At 35.9% G+C, this 19,657-nt stretch overlaps 1 protein-coding gene across 3 annotated transcripts in view; it reads left to right on the top strand.

The window, feature by feature from the left end:
* LOC120633005 (high affinity cAMP-specific and IBMX-insensitive 3',5'-cyclic phosphodiesterase 8) overlaps positions 1–19,657 on the top strand; it is a 260,512-nt gene that overhangs the window by 228,099 nt on the left and 12,756 nt on the right. For all 3 annotated transcript variants that reach the window (XM_039903026.1, XM_039903027.1, XM_039903028.1), the window contains 3 exons: positions 8,953–9,010; positions 17,059–17,226; positions 18,518–18,720. In XM_039903026.1, the coding sequence (XP_039758960.1) occupies positions 8,953–9,010; positions 17,059–17,226; positions 18,518–18,720 (429 nt within the window). The remainder of the gene's footprint in view (positions 1–8,952; positions 9,011–17,058; positions 17,227–18,517; positions 18,721–19,657) is intronic.

Genomic DNA, 19,657 nt, shown 5'->3' with positions numbered 1-19,657 from the left:
TGGAACATATGTTTTCATGAACTTTCTTCCTACTGGCAGACAGCCTGATACCCTCATACAAGGAAACGCAACAGTCAATCGACATGGACGACCTTCCGCGCTTTCTGGTACCTTCCACCTTGCAATGCACAACCAGGCGCTCTATAGAGTCATTTTCTCGCCCGGAGACGTGGCCGAAGAATTTAATTATTCGACTCTGCACCTATGTCGCTTAGTTCCGTGTTCTTGTATGGAGACGTTAGTGGAAATTTGGTCGAAGAGAATCCAAGCATCTTAGAATGTATACGTAATGTTTTAAGCTGACACATGAATGCGATTGGCATCATGCGGGCTGGTGGGCTAATGTTGCGAATTCTGACACTGCTAGGTAACGGTTATTACCATGTGATAATGATCGGACGGATAGTTTAGCGATCTCTTCAAGACGAAAGGCCAAAAGTCAAGATATCCAAAGTCAATCACCTGTCTATTTAGGTCAAAGTTACCAATGCAATCAACCTATGTATGGTATGGATATGGTTATAAAAGTAAAACCCTCCAAACATACAACTTTTTCTTACAATATCTTGACTTCTTTATTACACGATATTGTTAGCAGTCCAGAACTTTTATGCACACATTAAATTTACTGCATTTGAGTAATCTGCAACTACCAGACAAATCTGCACGATGTCATTTATTTTCTTTATTTATCTATTTATATTAAGTTATGTGCGTTTTAAGTAACTAAAATATCACTTTCTTCTACGGTGCAGCAAAACATCGTAAAAAAACATGCATGGCTTAGGCCTAATCTTTTTATTGTAGCGCTTTTCACCATAGGTAATATGGGCGTGTCGGTCTTTTATCTTCAATGAGTTAATAAGTAAAAAATTACAAAGTTTTTAATTCGTTTGTATGGAATATTAAACATGCTTCTTTTGATGTCATATTTTGTGATTCCTTATGAAATATATATACTTATGCATCCATCAATATTATTTCGTAACTCTGCTACACGTTGTATATATATGGCCGCCAATTAAACTTCTATTATTTAATTGTGTCATTTTATGCTATTATTATGTTTATTTCTTGGTGTACAATATACTTTCTTTCTTTAATTTGTAATATAGGACTCACCCGCGTTTTCCGTCCGCGTTTATGACAGTTTCGTGGGAACTGTTTGTTTTCATTCGATAAAAAGTAGCCTTTGTCACTCTACGACCTTTCAACTAGGTCTATGCCAAATCAAGTTTATTAGTAGACTAGCGGTCTTCTCATTACCGAACTAGATGGCGCCACAAAAATCCTGCATCGCACTATCGAAGTGTTCACAAAAATGGACCATATATATACAACTTCCAAAGATGAATGTTCGGACCTCGGTCCCCGAGCACTATCACCCGCTCGGAGAAAGATCTTCCTATTGTTACGGTCGAGCGTATCACCATAGCTCCGGTACAGTAGTTTAGTTTAAGGCGTAAAGAAAGACCGTATAAACAAAAACACAGTTTCCAATTTATAATATAAGTATAGAAGTATGGATGTGGTGAAACACCACATACCTAGATTACATGATACGCTCTCGACGCACGTCTCCGGAGCATCCTCCAGAGATGCTGACTTCACAGAACGCAATGGCAATTACTTTACAAGAACGTTTTCCATCGGGAATGTGCAGGTTTTTCGTATTAATACCCGTATACAGAAATTATGAGATCCATGTCTTTGTTCTTTACCTACACTGTAAGTGTAAGTGTAAGTGCAAAATATTAAGTATGCAATTCGTAGGCGGCGAGTAGAGTGCAGGTTTGAATATGAATGTACCCGAACAATCCTAAAGGCAAATGTTATCCTGAACCTTTTGCATAAAATGCTTGTATGAAATCTGCGAAATATTTGATTTTCCTCCCAGATGCTCGGAAATTCCCCATTTCCCAGTCGCAAAATCAGCCCTCCCATATTACGTACGACGCGACATTTCAAAAAAGCACTTAATTTTTTTGCTATCTTGTTTATATGAGAGCACTACTCTAGGAAAGTATGCCGAAGTAACCAAATGTGCAAATTCAAAATAACCTTCTTTGGTATTTTTAAGTATCTTTATTAACCTTTTTATTATGCCCATATTTTTTATAGAAGCACTTTTATTATATAACCTTTTTTAACTGGATCTTTGTTGTTGGTCTCGGGCCATTGATCTGGAAACCATCGAACACACGAATCACGAAGTTTGATTCTTGTAACTTTTAAAGTTACAAGAAGCCAAAACCTTTTTAAGCTAACGATATCAGTTATCGTAACCTTATAAAATCAACTTGTTCGTAACACAATAATAAATAATAATAATAAATTTCTTTATTGATTAAAAAGTAAAAGAATCATTTACAGCCTCCTTATAAATAGGTTACAAGGTATGTAGTCCACAGGAGTGCTTGGCATAAACTGGTAATCGATCTGTATATATACTGCCAGATCATTTTACAGCAATTAATAATATAGATAGATTTTATAATTAATTTTATTGCAACTAAACACACATACGCACATGTATTGAATATATGTGTATGTATTATGTTAATATAATATGTAAGTTTATTCTACCTTCACTTAGTGCACCATCCACTGTCCACCTTACTAATAGCTCCGTATTATCTCCGTACGCTGAGACTCTAAGTAATAAGGCCGCCATTGCAGCCTAACACTGTGCAATCTTTGTTTTCTTGTAAAGGTGTGTGTAGTGTGAAGGTAAAATAAACTTCTATAAAAATACATATTATATTAAAATAATCAGTACATGGGGATATTAAAAATACATAGATATATCTGTAGGTTACAAACTTACGCATTACTTAAAAGATATATGTAACATAAAGTTAATTTAAACGTATTCAAAAGAAAAACAAAACTTAAACGATATTTTTACAAAATAACTGGCGTACAAAATATATGGTGTACAATATATATGGCCCTTTATCAAAAGACTCCTCCAAATCTAGTTGCTTGCCTTATGCGCAAGTTATTTCTGCTTAAGCCGCAATTTCGTCTCAGGATTTGCTGTCCCTCTCTCTTCTTTCTTTACCTGGAGTAACATACACTAACTGCTTCATTATTAAGTTACAATGGCTAGAGAAGAAAATTGCGGTTGAGGAGTCCCACCTACTATATCCGGAGATCTTTAGATCGTATTGAAATTAAAAGCCTAACTTTAAAAACCGAACTTCTTTTCTCTTTCAATTCTCTTTCTTAAATATATTTTAAAAGGATTAAGTTTGGGCTAACGTATACAAATGAATGACAGGAAAAATATATCGAGGAAACAACATAAATATTGTGCATTTTTTTTTTTAATAAAAAAAAAAATTATTCCACTAAAAGTTAGCCCTTGACTGAAATCACACCTCACCTCGTGGTGATGCAGTTTTAGATGGTAGCGGGCTAACCTGTTAGGGAGTATGGTAGTCATACCCCTAATAGGTTTCTACGCGACATCGCACCTGAACGTTAATTCGCTTAGAGGCACGTCTTTGTCGGTAGAGTGGTAACTAGCCTCGGCCAAAGCCTCGAACCAGACAAGACCAGAGAAAATTAAGAAATTATAAATTCCCAAACTGCCTCAGCCGGGAATCGAAACCAGGACCTCCTACTTAAATTCACAGCCCTCACCTTTGCGCCACAGTGGTCAACAAAACTATAACTATTCGGCTTTGCCTTCGTGTGTCTATTACTGACGTTTCTACGTTTCATTTTTTTTTGTTGTGATGGAAAAGCTTCACTGTTACCTCTGTCCTTTTGGGCAGGAAAGAGGTTATGTGAGACTAGTTTACCTAAACTAAAAACCACCACGGCATCCCTCGACGTCCCTCTCTTTGGCTTTAGTAGACGTCCGGGGAACCCGTTGCATACTTCCCAGACACGTGCCTACTTCTCTGCTTATATTGTACAACATGTTAAAGTTGCTGTATGAAATAAAAATAAAACCAACAATCTGTTTTTCGGGATTTGAGTACCTATCCTGTAATATTTCAAGACACAATTAATACAAAATTTCATCAAAACTCGGATCTCCTCCGGTAGTGAGAAGAGGTTACGCTAAATTAGCTTAACCTCTTCTCACTATCGGAGGAGATCCGTGCCCAGTAGTGGACCGGTAATGGGTTGATATGATGATAATAAATTTTAGCGTACACGCTTTAGGTATTTGCCATATGAACCGTGAATATTTGCAGAATAAAAAATAGCTTATATAACTCTCCAACCTATAAACACTCTCTATGAAACAGAAAAAAAAACAAAAAAAAAACAAAACAAACAACTCTCTCTCTCTCAGTTCTTTTACTGCCTGGAAGAGGGACAAACCAAGAAACACACTCAACGTACGTAGTAAAAATACTAATGCGTCTAAAATTATTGAATATCAATTTTGGACAACAAAAGCGCAAAACAAAGTTTGGTGTCAGTATATTCATAACACTTGCAAAAAGATTGTTTCCATAATGGAGATGAGGTCTTTAACAAAAACGTTTTGCTTGAAGCTTTACAAGCGTAAAATGGAATTAGGTATGCATTAGATCTGCGTAGGGTAAACCTCATTTGTATATTTAAAAAAAAAATGCTTCGGTCCCGATTATTGCGGGATATATTGAGATGTTGAGAAGCAAAAAACGTTATTTCATTTATGTAGAAAATTCGATTCCGGACTAAAATCTAAATAAAAAATATAAGAATTAACACTAGTTCTCTGTTTTGATAGCTCCATCAAAGTAGAGAGCTTTCTTTCAAAGATTATAAATCCCCCAAACTGCGCCCGCCGCACGGGATCTCCCTTTTATAAGACCGCAGCGCTCAAAGACACATTTATAGTAATGTCTCTAACTCACGGGGTAGACCATTCCACGGACGACGAGCTCTCAGTAGTTATGTAACCGGACAGGGCACGAAACCGAGCACAGCGAAGCGTGAATAAACCCTGAACAGAGCTAACTTTACTTCAGTAATTATCCCGAATTATAATATGAACTGTAATTAATTAGAGCTGCCAAGTATAAAATAGCGCGTCATCTCATGATACGGCGTAATTGTAAACTTTATTTAGTTTAAAAAAACAAACTTAATATTGCATAATTCTGGTCCAAATTCGAAGTGCATTCGAATTTAGAGTCCCAGAAAATATTAAAGAAAAAAAAATGATAGCATGTTCCCTATGTACCTACCCTTAAATTTGTTATAATAATTACAGTTATTATTTATATAGCGTTTTTTAAAATAAAAACTGTAATTATTTCGTTCCTTTTAACATATGCGTATTCACACAGCGCGTTTTAATTTAAAAATAAAACTGTATGTATTCAAAGCAAAATATTTTACGTACAAGTTCACGAAATGGATTTTTATAAATACTACTATATATATAATGACGAGCTGTTGCCCGCGACTTCGTCTGCGTTTGATATTGTTTTTAAAGTATTCAGTATCGCTAAGCCTTAAATGAGTATAGTAGTATATATATAACATGTGACTGTCAATTAATTATAGACAAATAATTTGCAATAAAATAAAATTGCGACTATAATTAAAGATCTAAGCTATCCTATCTCTTAAGTTGGACCAGACTGCTCACGGTGTGTCAATTTAATTTAAAATCGGTTAAGTTGTTTAGGAGTCCATCGCGGACAAACATCGTGACAGGAGATTTATATATATTAAGATAATGGTTCACAAAGTAAAAACATTCGAGCGATTAAAACACACAAGCGATTATTCGATAAATCCAGGAGTCATACTCCTGGATTTATCGAATAATCGCTTTTTAAATATTATTAATGTCATTTTTTTTAAGTCAACTGGTAGCTTAATGTAAAGTTTTATACACATTGTATCACAACTTTTTATGAAATGGTGATTATTTGAATATTTTTATAAGAATTTAACTGAAAATTTACTTAAATAAACATAGCCGCGAGGTGCCGTGTCGCGTAAAAGGTCCTAATTATTCATTTATTTACAAGTTAGCCCTGGATTGGAATCTCTGCTGCTGGTAACTCTTACGTGGTAACGGGCTAACCTGTAAGGGTTAAGGAAGTTATATTGAACACATACCATTATTGGGTTTTACGCGACATATTAACGTAACGCTTAATCGGTGGTAACCTGCCTCCCACCAGGCCAGACCACCGAAAATTCTAACCCGGGACCACCGACTTGAGCGCCCACCGCTGCGCCAAGGAGCTCATCAATATAAAGTCTTTGTCTAGATAAAATGTGAATCGCTTGGCCCGTCTTTGTCAGCTACAGCCAAAGCCTGTCACCAGACAATCCCTCTCCCTATCCCTATCCCTGTCCCTACTATTATTATAAATATCAATGTAAGTTTGTTTGTTACGCTTTCACGCAAAAACTACTGAACCGATCTTCATGAAACATTTGTACACATATTCTTGGAAGTGTTAGAAGTAATAAAGGATACTTTTTATCCCGACATTAAGCTCGGTTCCTTTGGGAGAGGGGATGAGTGTTTGACAATTTTACACCATAGCTCCGACAAATTATAACCGATTTAAATAATTATTTTTGTACTATATAGGTTATAATATGTGTTTAATTTTGCCCAAACTGTGGTTGGAGATAGAGGACAGAACTCCTCAGCAGACAGCAGCAAACCCCTCATTAAATGAGGAGGCTTAGCGATACTGAATACTTTAATTTTTTTTAGATCTACAACTAAATTTAATGCCACATCAAAAAATTAAATCAAACGCAGACGAAGTCGCGGGCAACAGCTAGTAAGTCATAATTATATCGGTACACTAGAACACTTTCGAATTACATTATAAAAATCCATTATCTATTGACGTCTAAGCCTTATACCTGTATCACATATCTCTATTGTTTACCCAAGAGAAAATGACATGTTGCATTGACTAGAATACCTTGTATCATGTCCCCATTGTGGGAGGTTTCATCCCAAGCAAGTCTTTCAGCTATCGGATAGAGTTACTAATGGAATATGACGACACGGGGAAGATGTTAACAGTGAAATAATGGCAGGTAATATTTGTATCTAGCTGAGTATTTTATTTTTATAAACATAGAAGCGTCCCTTGTTTATATACTAGCGAACCCTCGCGACTTCGTCCGCGTATGAGTCAATCGAGAAGCTAGAATAAATCTGAAGCTTACATCGTAATCATCGTGGCTGGCTATGAACCTACTATTATTTTACGTGGTTTACTGAGTTAGTTAGTTGTCATAATTTTAGTTGATACACACATACTTACATCCATCCTAACAATCTTTTGCATTTATAATATTAGCATTTAGCACAGTACGCATGCATTCGTACGCATTCGTATGCATTTATCTCCGACAATATTTATCCGTTTTTCATGAAAATTAGACAGTACATGCTTGATAGTATACACTTTCAGATAAAAAAATATTAAAATCGGTTCAAATTTAACGGAGCTATCAAGTAAAATTTATAAAAAATTTCAACCCATTTCCCAGAGGAAACTTATTGTTTATCGGGATAAAAAGTATTCTATATGTAGACCCGGAACATCAGCTACCACTGTAGCAAATTTTATTTCAATCCGTTCAGTAGTATTCACGTGATGCCCGGAGAGACAGCAGGACAAAAATTTAATAAAATCTGTTTTGGACTCAGTATCGATTATAAAGCCTTCCCCTATCAAAATTTTCAAAATATATGACATTTACAGAAATCTTCCAGCTACAGATTTATTATAAGTATAGATTACACAAGCGACCCGCCCTGCAATGTATGTACTCGTAAGTACGTGTGTAATTTAGTGTTTTAATGTTGCGCCTATCAGCCGCTCTGCCCGTTCTTTTTAAATATAAATAAATATAAATATACTACGACAATACACACATCACCATCTAGCCCCAAATAAGCGTAGCTTGTGTTATGGGTACTAAGATGACTAATGTATATTTTTATGAATAATATACATAAAATATTCATGTTCATCACACAAACATGTTTCAGTTGTGGGAATCGAGCCCACGGCCATGGACTCAGAAAGCAGGATCGCTGCCCACTGCGCCAGTCGGCCGTCAAATCTCTGATATCGTTAAAGTTATTCATTTTAATAATATGCTGTAACGAGCAATTTTAATATAAATGAAACGCACAACGTTTCTAATGAATCTTTATACTAAATTAGATTAAAAATTATACTGTTTTCTTTAAAATAGCGTAAATTTAAAAGACTATCCCATAATTTCTTTGTAATATTATATAAAGGATAAAAATGGTTGCAGTGGGTTATCCTTAGGTGATAAAATGGCGGACTTTAAAAGTTCTTTTAAGACAAACCATTCCATGCACAAAAATAAGTTTACTTTACACATTTTCGAATTTCTTGGCTTTTCTTTACTATAATAAATACTGCATATAAACCTTCCTCTTAGATCACTTTGATTGCATTAAAATCGGTTGCATATTTTAGAAGATCTAAGCGTATAAACGTTTTATTCGGTAAAAATAACAGATTTTTAAAAAACTCATATAGTAAAATACAGAGAAGTAACTGTACGTTTCAAAACACTTTACAAAATGCTTGCCTGTCCACCGGTTTTTCCGTCTAATCACCGAGACGGATGAACCGATTTTGACGGGACTTTTGCAGACAATTAGAACGTTAAACACAGAATCATATAGGCTACTTTATATTTCGAAATCTACCAATATAGAAGAAATGGTTGGAAGACTGGCTAAGCGTCGGGGGGTTGGGGGCTGGTTAATCGTCGGGCGGCACATCTTCGTCTGGTAAAATGCCACGCCCTAAGCCTTCAAGCAGAAATATATCCAAAGAATCATATGAATTAAACCTAGGACCGTGTAATTGTGTGTTGAGCATGCCAACCAATATACAATCGAGGCAATAGGTAAGAGCAACTATTTTTTTTTGCAAAAAAAAATCATAAGTTTTTTCATTGTTTCAGTTCATATCTCAAAGATGACTTCGCCGTACTCCCTTATTTGGAAGCTGGCTTCAACAGGGTGAGTAATAACTCTGACCCGAAATTCCTGTAATATTACTGTGATAATTTTATCAATTCATTAAAATAAGTCGCAATTATTATTTAAGGTAAGGTAAAAAAGTAAAGTTATCGAAATTTTGAATAAAAGATGAAGAATTTACGGTAACCAGTCGAGAAACGGCTGGGAAATTGGTAAAAAAATGTTTTTCTTGGAAATTAGTTTAGTAGCGGTCTCACAAACCGGTATAAGCTTACAGTATATATTAAGAAGGTATATTTGCAAGTAACTTGTTTTAAATATTTTCTATCACATCTTTATTTTTACTATAGGAACTTATTTTGCACAAACATATATGTTAAATAAGCAAATATAACACTGAAATATAACGTCTTACTTTCTAAAATCATGCTAAATTAATCTCGAATGCTGAAGAATGTTAAAACAAAATTAAGTGACCATCACAGAACTACTTTAACGTCTTACACAGAACTATAACGTCAGAAGTGTTAACTCGCTAATTTCTTTAATGCTTATGATCATCTTAACGCTTTGAAGTAATATAATTTACAGATAAGGATCCCGGTCCTTTAATGGAGATAATAAGTTGACACATAATCTTAGAATTAAAAAGTTTATTTAAAACGTTTTCATTTCATAAATTATTTTTATCATGAACTCATTTCCGGAAATCAACTAAAAGCACTCTAAATTCTTGGCCTTTTAAGAGCTGTCTTTCCAAACTAGTTTCATGTAAATACCTTATCGCCTTTGAAGCTTAATAGGCCCTTTCACTTTATGTTGTGATGCATAGCAGGGCTTTCAAACTTCGGGACGCTATAAATTTGAAATGACCTGGAAATGCGAAGTTTTGAGTTTTACAGTAATATATCTAATGTTTAGCCGCAGATGGGAACAGTAAATTGAGTCTTCTGAACTAATCGATTACTACGGATTTATATGCCCAATGGCTAAGGGCTTGTAGACCAGACCGAAAGTCCAGACCGAAATCCGGAAGGTTGAACCTTCAAGACCACAAAGACCTATGTCCAGCAGTGGACGTCAATTGGTTGAAATGATGATGATGATGATGATGATAAAAGCAATTAGCGGAGGAAGGGAAATACTTTACAGTATTGCTGTCGGCACACCATTAATAGAGTCATCCCTTTTACAGTCTATAAAGGTTTGTGGACCGCCTCGGGGTGTAATGGCGGAAGGGTCGTTTACACGAGGTACCGTACAAACCAATACCCTGCAAACACGACGTCCCATCTAATGAGTCACTAACAAAACTATACGGTATACCTCTCAAAGCGGAAGCGTTGATAGCCTCGTAGCTAAGGCTTCGAATTCCCTTTTTTGATTGCAGAGTTCGATTCCCGCCTGGGACCTTTCAGAGTTATAAGGGTTTTAGCATACACACCTCTGACCTTTCAGAGTTATGAGGGTTTTATGCAATTAAATATTTCTTCAACAGTAAAGGAAAACTTCGTGAGGAAACTTGCAAGCCTCAGAGTTCTCCATAATGTTCTAAGGGACGTGTGAAGTCTACCAATCCGTTCTTGGATTACGCCTAAGTCCTTCCCACTCTATGAGGAATCGTGCTTTGTAATTGGCTGTAAATGATGATTGTGATACTCGTCATACTTCTCAAATATAAATTAATACTTATTTTACGGCCGATTGGCGCAGTGAGCAGCGACCCTGCTTTCTGAGTCCAAGGCCGTGGGTTCGATTCCCACAACTGAAAAATGTTTCTGTGATGAACATGAATGTGTTGTTTTCAGTGACTGGGTGTTTACCTGTATATTATTCATAAAATTATTCATGTCATCTTAGTATCCATAACACAAGCTACGCTTACTGGGGCTAGATGGGTGTGTGTATTGTCGTAGTATTTTTATTTATATTTATATTTATTAATACTACTTCATGTGTAAGCAAGTCACGTCTGTGCGTCCCTCTATCCACTAGTATCAAGTATCGGTCTGAAAAAAAATCTTAAATATTTACTATAACGATATAGATTATTATTTAGGTACCTTAGAAAATGAATGAAAGACTAAAGAGATCGGAATACGGAGTTGGTATTACAATATTGTACTTTTAGTATTTTAATAGTTCTTTATTGGTTAGTAGTAGAGCTTTTTGTGAAAGAGCTCGTCCGGGGCAGTACTACTGCCCAGTGTTGTGCACTTCAACATGCATAAAAGCACCGTCTACCCTAAATTGTTTTGTATGACTCATAAAGGGGAAAGATTTTATGCAATCTTCCTTTATGCATACCCTGGTCAAAAACCCTGTTACCTCCACGCTTATTTCTACCGCTAAGCAAAATTTTAGCAACGCTGTGTTTCGGTCTGAAGGAAGTGGCTGTCGGTGTAATACCGACAAATGAGGCTAAATACCTACACCTCAGATTGGTGGCCACATGGTGGTATGTTGCAGGACGAGTTCTTTGCATGCCCTGCTTAGTGTTTCCTTATTTATAGGCACTGGTTTGCCACTTAACATCAACTATATCTCTAAAAAAGAATTTAAAAAAAAACCCAAGAAAAAAAAAATATTCTGTGAAATGCGGCTACAAACAAACAGCCAAAAAGCACTTAAAAAATTATTAAAAAAAAAACCACTCCTCCGCTTGCGGGACTTTTGAGTACCCTGCTTGGGACCGGCGGTCAGGGCTCCACAATGAAAATCCTCCTCACAATGCGTTCCGTTTCACGAATAACTGCCTTATGTATACGACCCTTGATCCAACAACCAAGCGAAAGCTCTTGTAGATGTTGGTCGAAGCTTTTGCGAGAAGACCATTGACTGAAACAGGCCATTCATTACATGGCCGTAATCTCAAGATTAAGGTCCAAGTATTTTGACCCTCTTTCCTTTTCAGCTTTCACCAAATTATCATCATGTTGCATAGTAAAGTCAACAATGATTTTACGGCGCACTGATCGATCGATTATAACCATATCAGGTATATTAGATGTAATATACTTGTCAGTGATAATCGTTCGATCCCTGTAGAGCAATGCTCAAGAACTGACTCCGGGTCATACCTATAGTGAGGCATCTCAAAATCGATACTAAAGAAGGGTATACATACATACATACTTAAGAATACTTAATTAATATTATTATAAGTATTACAGCCAATCTATAATAAATAAAGCATACACAAAGCTCTCTGTTTTATTATAAAGTTAGACAGACTTTATTACATCAAACAGCAATTTCAATTTCCTCACCATCAAGTAAATAAAGAAAAAACGAGGCGGCGTCAGAGAGAATACGCAAGGGAATCGAGAAGGCAATAGCCAATAAATTTATCACAATAGCGTTACTTATAACACGATTGTCGCAAAATGTTGATAGAGAAACCTATTTTCTTTTTAAAAGTTTAATAAAAGAATTTTTATTGTTGACTTCGTTATAAAACCTTATTTTTCAACATAATAACCTCAAACATAGTGGAGATTCTATGTCCACCTTTTGACCCATCAAGCCTGCTACATTAGCAGACTGCAAGTTTACGCATGCAAACTGCCATGAGGCAGCGTTAGTGCATACATAAAGTAAAAAAAACTAATAACATATATTTATATACTTTTTTTGTTTAAATTTTCAACAATGTAAATTATAAAAGAAAAATAGCAAAACACTTTTAAAAAAATATAAATAACACCGCTCGTTGCATTTTTCTCGCATTCTTTATTCGCTTTTATAACGGTTTTTCTAAATCCCTGGGAACCTGTTGGTACCTTGTATAAAAAGTAGCCTATTTTACGATCAGTCCTTTCAACTAAGTAACTAAGCAAGGCTTCTACGCTTTGCTTCGTAAAAGAATTGCGAGTTTCTGGGAAACCGTCCAAAATATCAATAATAAGCTCATTACAATCGTCGCTCAGGCATCCCTTGACAACGTTTTTTTTAAACATTGGCAAAAAGTGCACCAGATTCCGAACCTGAGATAATATAAAATAATTGAATTTTAATTGTAATTTTATGTATTCTAATTTTAATCTTTAATTTTTAATTTTTATTAGTTATTGTTTTGTTATCGCTTATTTATTTATTTTGAAATCTGAGTGTCTTTTATATTCATTTTATTTTAATCTCTCAATTTTTATATATGAAACAAAACTATTTTTTTTTATTTTATTTAAGCAGTTAGACCGTGAAGTAAGTGCAAAGAAACAAACAATCTTTCGCATTTATAATATTAGTTAGGTTGAGGAACTATATATGTAATTGTTGTATGTTTCTTCATTCCAGAAGCCTATCGTGGAACCGTTTGTTCTCGCTAAGGATGACTTTATGTTCCGACTTTGTACCTAAGACCAGTTATTTAAAAATCAAATTTATGTAAATATATAAATAAAAGAATAATATAGATCTAATCAGAAATAGGTTAGCCCGCTACCATCCTGAACTGCATCACCACTTACCATCAGGTGAGATAGCTGTCATTGGCTCTTGTAGGGACATGAAAAAAAGCTTATTGTATTTCAATACAATCCAACATATAAAATTGTAATCACATGCGCATTTGTACCTTTTCGATTCGGCTGGGTCAAAATCGAATAAATGTCGAAAGCGCAATTATTGGGGATAGGAAATGGAACGTCCGACAGGCAGATCTTTAAATTCGTATCCGTTTATCGCCATTTTATGTGCGTTTCGAAAGGCCGAAATGTACTTGTTTTGCGTCAGAAGTTTTACGAGATAAATAATAACTTTTTGATGAGAGCCTCCAGGATGTAAACGTTTTATTTCGCACAAATCTAATGCCAAAGAAAATTTGTTTATAGATTATTCATTTTGACTAAAAAAATTGTTTTTAATTTTTTAACAAAGCTTTATTTTATTTTATTTTCTATCTCTATTGACTCTCGATTTTTTTATCCTTATTTTTTAGTGCCTTTTATATTCGAGGGCATGCCAGTCCCAGTAAACACACACGCAGTACACAGTGAGATCGTTACTCGTTGTTGGAAATTAAAATACCCATAATATAGATGGCAGAGAATACGAAAACAAGAAATTTATTCCAGATATTTGAGGTGTTACACGAGGAAGCGAAGCGCTTCGTACTTTTCCATGGATATCAAATACATAACTGTGCTCAGGAACTTCATAATCTTGTCGCACGAAGCGCTTTTCATCTACGTTTCTGATACGGACTGTTAGAGTTTGGAACGCTCTTCCGGCTTCGGTGTTTCCTGATACATACAACTTGAATGCTTTCAAAGCAAGAGTGAATAGGCATTTTCTAGGCAAGCGCGCCTCAACTTAGACTGCATCATTGCATTACATGATAGTTGTCTATCAAACATAAATAAAAAATAAAAAAAAATAGTAAAGTTCGATTCTGGAAGCTTTAGACCCAATTCTGAAGTCCACGCAGACGAAGTCGCGGGCAGAAAGTAGAACATTATAGAGGCGAAAGTTTTTACGTTTTCTACTCAATCACGTCGCAACGATTGAACCGATTTGGCTGAAATTTGGTTGTGTAATAGCACAAAGGCTACTTTTTATCCCGGGAAAAAACCTTAATACACGTAAACAAAGTAACAGGTATCAGCTAGTAGCAAATTTTATCGATTTTTAGCCGTTTATATCTCAATAACAGTCTAGCTGTATTTATGGAATTTGGGATTCTAGTTTAATGTATTTTGTTTATGTGTATAAATGACTCAGGAAATCGGTACGCTGATAGGTAGTTAAGACTACTAGAAATTATTTTTCAATTATTTTGCGGGCGGTTGTACTTCTGGGTGCATAGGAAAAGGAAAATGATTCGATTTTTATGTATGAGATTCTAAATTATATAATTAATTTTTTTTTAAATTCTATTTTCAAATTTCAGTTATTTGTGATAAATAGTTTTTAGTGAGCAAAAGTGGCTCTAAATGATTTGTGTTATATAAGACGGTAGCTGCGTTGCCAGTTCCTTTCTTGGCTGGAACTTGATTGACACTCTCCGCGTGTCTTTTTTTGTAATTTATGAAAACTGGGAATGACTATATTTTTCACTCATATATAAAATAAAAATAGGCCTTTCATTATCAGTTCTCTTTCCTTTTGCTTTACATATCTTTTAATAAGATCTAAACTTACTGAAACTCTACAACCAAGTTGTTTATTTTCGTTTTAAATATTTCTCTGAAGCTATTTATTTCAAACTTTTATATTTTAACTTCTTTCAAATAATTCTTACTCATAATTTCTTTCATAAATATTAATAAACTTCCAAAAGGTTTAAGTTTAATTTCCGAAAAATGCTCATGCTCTTTGAACGTCACTGGTAGCTCCAGGACGAAATTGTAGAGTTAAGCTTCCACGCCACTATCACTAAATGATCGACATATTAAGTCAGTGATAAGAATCAAAACCAAGAGGGCTGAACGTGCTCCAGGGAATGATAAATCCAAAACCTTACAATGTATCGCCCGAATTACACACAGAATATCTTGATGCGGAAGAAGACCAACGAGGCACACACATATAAGTTCCTATATTAGGGTAAAAAAAATGTGGAAGTAGAAATAGGTACATATTTTTTAGGGATGGCATACGGACTTTTTTTTAAGTTTTCATTTTTGTCATTTAGCGTAACATATTCTAACTGACTTTATATGTTGTTTCATACAAGCATTTCCTCTATACTACTACTATATCTGGGCTACGTTTTATCAATTTTAACTCAAGTTAATTATATGTTTAGTGGACCGTCCCGCTATAGAATAAGTTAGAATCATGCAATTTCATCTAGAACTCTGTTGTTTTTTGAACTTATGCTAGGAACAATAAAAGTAAATAAGCTATTTACTAATGGAGTACGTTCAAAGTAAGTTTCAATTTTTGCTCCACGTTTATACCACGTTTCGGAAAGCAGATTCTACTAGTCAGTAGAAGCCTGCAAAGAACTCAGCTGTTGCTCTTTTTAACATCAAATATTTTATTTATTCAAAGATAGTTTTTTCATTTAAATAAAAAAACCAAATCATTTTGCAATAATTAATATAGCAAATAAAACAAATAAATAATATTGCAATGCCAAAGGGTGAAAGACCTTTTTGCTTTCAGTGCCCGAGGCCATTGGACAAGCCTTTATTGGCTGTAAAAGGGATTGCTCTATTAATGGTATGCCGACAGCCATAATATACCCGTAGCAATGTTACCTACATTACTACGGGTATAATATGTTGCGTTGTACGTGAAACGATTTAAAGCTCCAATTCTATCGACCAAAATAAATGCTTTACGGTTTTATAATACATTAACGTGTGTGTACTTTTGTACACGCGTTAGAAGTTATACTTCTTTGGCGTAACAAGATAAAAATCTTTTAAGCCTTATTCTACGTTTGTACAAAAAACTACACTTACAATAGAAAAAAGGTATTGTTTGAATTATTGAAAGGCAACTAACTGTCAAGCCTTTTTTAGAGAAACTAAAATGTTAACTATAGCTATCTTCATGGTGTCGGTTTTTTGTGACGGTGTGCGCGCGCATAGTAAAAATTTACTCTCACCATTTTTCCCTAACGTGCCAAAAAAAATATAACTTCGAGAAATAAGAATTAAAAATAAAGTACTCATCTTATAGAAATTAAAATGCAAATAGTTTTAAGTTGCAATCGCCTCTACGGCGTAGGCTTCACCCAAGTCTCGCCAAAGTTTTTTGTCGCAAGCCCGTCTACGTCTCATGGAAACTGTCTTGGTACCCCAAACTTCTACCTTCTCAATCATTATCATCATCATATCAACCCATTACTAATCCACTAAAGGGCACGGGTCTCCTCCCACAATGAGATGGGGTAAGGGCCGTACCTTCCTTCTTTCTTCTTAGACGTCCTCTTTTCCTATTTTATTTCTTCGAACCTTTTGTGTCACTGCCTTAGTCAAAATGATATAATCTGCTAACACTTTTATTTTAACATTTTATTTTTTCCCGTTATAACCCGTGCCAGTTAACAATAGATTTAGGAAAGACAGCCTATATTCTTCATTGCCTTATAGGTAGTTTCTATTTTTGAAAATTATAATATTGTTTGATTGCAGGTTATGGTAGAAACACTGGGCGCGACGGCGTGGTGTGCAGAAATGTTGCAAGCACGCTCGGCAGCCGCAACCGCAAGGGCACAAGTCGGTGCGGTTGCGGCTCTCTCCGCCGCCACCGACCGCTGCAGGGACCTCGTCGCGGTCACAGACGACCAGCAGCGGATACTTGTTAGTTTCAAGTTTGTAATACTTGCCTATTCTAACGCCATCATCACTATATCACTCATTCAATCAATAATTCATTCAGATCAATTATATAATCATTCATAAAATTAATCATTTATTCACTCAACATTCCAAATCCTTCTCAAAAAGCGATTCCCTGCCAACAACGGGATTACTCGTAGCTTTACTTTTTAGTCAACGAATCTAGGTGAGTTGGTGGTTCTGTTGATAACACTTACCTCAAAATAATGGTAACATAAACGTATGAAGTCTTCATAAGGGCCTGTGATAGGTCTACATGAATAACACATTTTTGAATTTTGAATTTTAACCGTAAGAGCCTCGAAGATACATTGACCTAGTACTTAGAATAACAGCATCCTTTTTGGAACGACCGTTTTTGAATCTTGGCAGTCATCTCTAACTTTTTGGAGTTGCCTGTGTGTTTTAACTAAGCTTTCATTAACGGAGAAGGAAAACATCGCATCGTGAGAAAACCTGCATGCCTGAAAGCTTTCCATAATATCCCCAAAGGCGAGTGAAGTCCACATGGCGGAAGCGGTAGACGTCCGCCTAAACCCTTCTCATTCTGAGAGAAGACCCGTGCCCTATAGTAAGCTGGTTGATATTAATGTGATGTGTGAAATGCGAGAGAAAAGGGTATAATTATGATGATATAAACTCAAGCATTGCAGTGTGCCAGTCTGTGGGGTGTGGTTTCCTACACCTACTCTTGAGGTTGATCGACACAGGGCGGCACTGTGCAGGTTAAGTGCCTTGCATGCCCTGCGAAGTATTGCTTTGTTAATAGATGATGGTTTTCTATCTAACATCAGGTGGTCCATCGGCATCAATTGTTCATCATCATCATATCAACCAATAGACATCGACTGCTGGACATAGGTCTATTGTAGGGAGTTCCAAAACCCATGGTCTTGTGCCTCTTGGGTCCTTCGATTCCTCCCTGCGCTTCGATTGATGGCATCTGTCCAATTTGATGGATGTCTATCAACGATGCTTTTACTGGTGCGAGATCGCTATTCCAGCGTTGGGATCCCAACATCTATCGGTTCTCCAAGCTATGTGCCTTGCCCATTGCCACTTTAGCTTCGCAAGTCGTTGAGCTTTGTCGGACTATCTGGTTATTTTAGGGATTTCCTCATTCCTGATTTGATAACGTAAAGATACTCTCTCCATCGCTCCATCACACTCTGAGAATGGAAATGAGCTCAGAATCACTCGGTGTCTATTATTATTATTAAAAAAAAAACTTTACTTTTAATATTTTCTATAGCTTACAAACAAATCGTGGTGCCGGGTAGTGGGATGGAGGCCAGAAGATGGTCCGCGACCTTTGACAGAACAGCTCAGCGGGGAAGCACTCCGTTTAGCAGCAAGCGGAGTTCGAGATTGGGAGGCACCGGTTATGCTTCGAAGACGTGCCGCTCCCGACTCAGTGTTATTGCCATGCCGCGGTTCTGCGATTGCTTTAGGCAGGCAAGTTTAAACCATATTTAAGTCTGATTTTTATTGCAAATTTTCTTGCTTGCAAGTTCATAAGATACAACAGCGATGTATTGTATTACTTTATAGAATTAAAGAGTTAGAAACAAAGTTTTACTATCCTTTTTTTTTTTAATAATGTAATAAAATAGGTAAAAAATATACTACGACAATACACACATCGTCATCTAGCCGCAAAGTAAGCGTAGCTTGTGTTATGGGTACTAAGTTGCCTGATCTATATTTTTATGAATAATTTACATAAATACTTATACTATGCATATAAACACCCAGACACTGAAAAATATTCATGTCCTTTGATTCAGAAAGCATGGTCGCTGCCCACTGCGCCAATCGGTCGTCAAAACAAAAGTTGTTTCGGAACCGAGAGAGACTTGTTTCAGTTATATTCATAAATCTCAAAAGTCTCAAAAGTAAAAGTCTCTCGGTTTTAGTTTGTAGTCTTTTGAAACATTTTCTTTACCATTTTAATCGCGTTCAACCTTACACAGCGACAAAACACACCCATATTCCAAAGTATAATTTACATCAATCTATCATGCATGCAATGAATGAATGCATTCTATCTCTACGCCAACTCCAATCAGGATGGTTTCAGACAGGCATTGATCATAAAATATAAACAAAGAAAATTTTCAATTAACAATATTAGTAGGTTTTTGTGACAGAGCTCTTCACAAGTCGTCGGAAGTACTGCCGCCAAACAGTATTGCAGTATTCCGATCTGAACATCGTGGTTGCCGGTGTAATTGCAGGCACATGAGGCCTAACACCTTCGCCACAGGTTGATGACTTTATAGACGTGTTCCCTGCATGGCCTGCGAGGTGTTGCTCTTTTTATAAGACACTAGCGTACCCAGCCCGCTTCGCCGGGCTAGATTTTGCTTTATTTTATATAAACAATAAACTT

This window comes from Pararge aegeria, chromosome 21 (genome assembly GCF_905163445.1).
Source record: "Pararge aegeria chromosome 21, ilParAegt1.1, whole genome shotgun sequence".
NCBI classification, from domain to species: domain Eukaryota; kingdom Metazoa; phylum Arthropoda; class Insecta; order Lepidoptera; family Nymphalidae; genus Pararge; species Pararge aegeria.
This window is presented reverse-complemented; position numbering and strand designations above follow the sequence as displayed.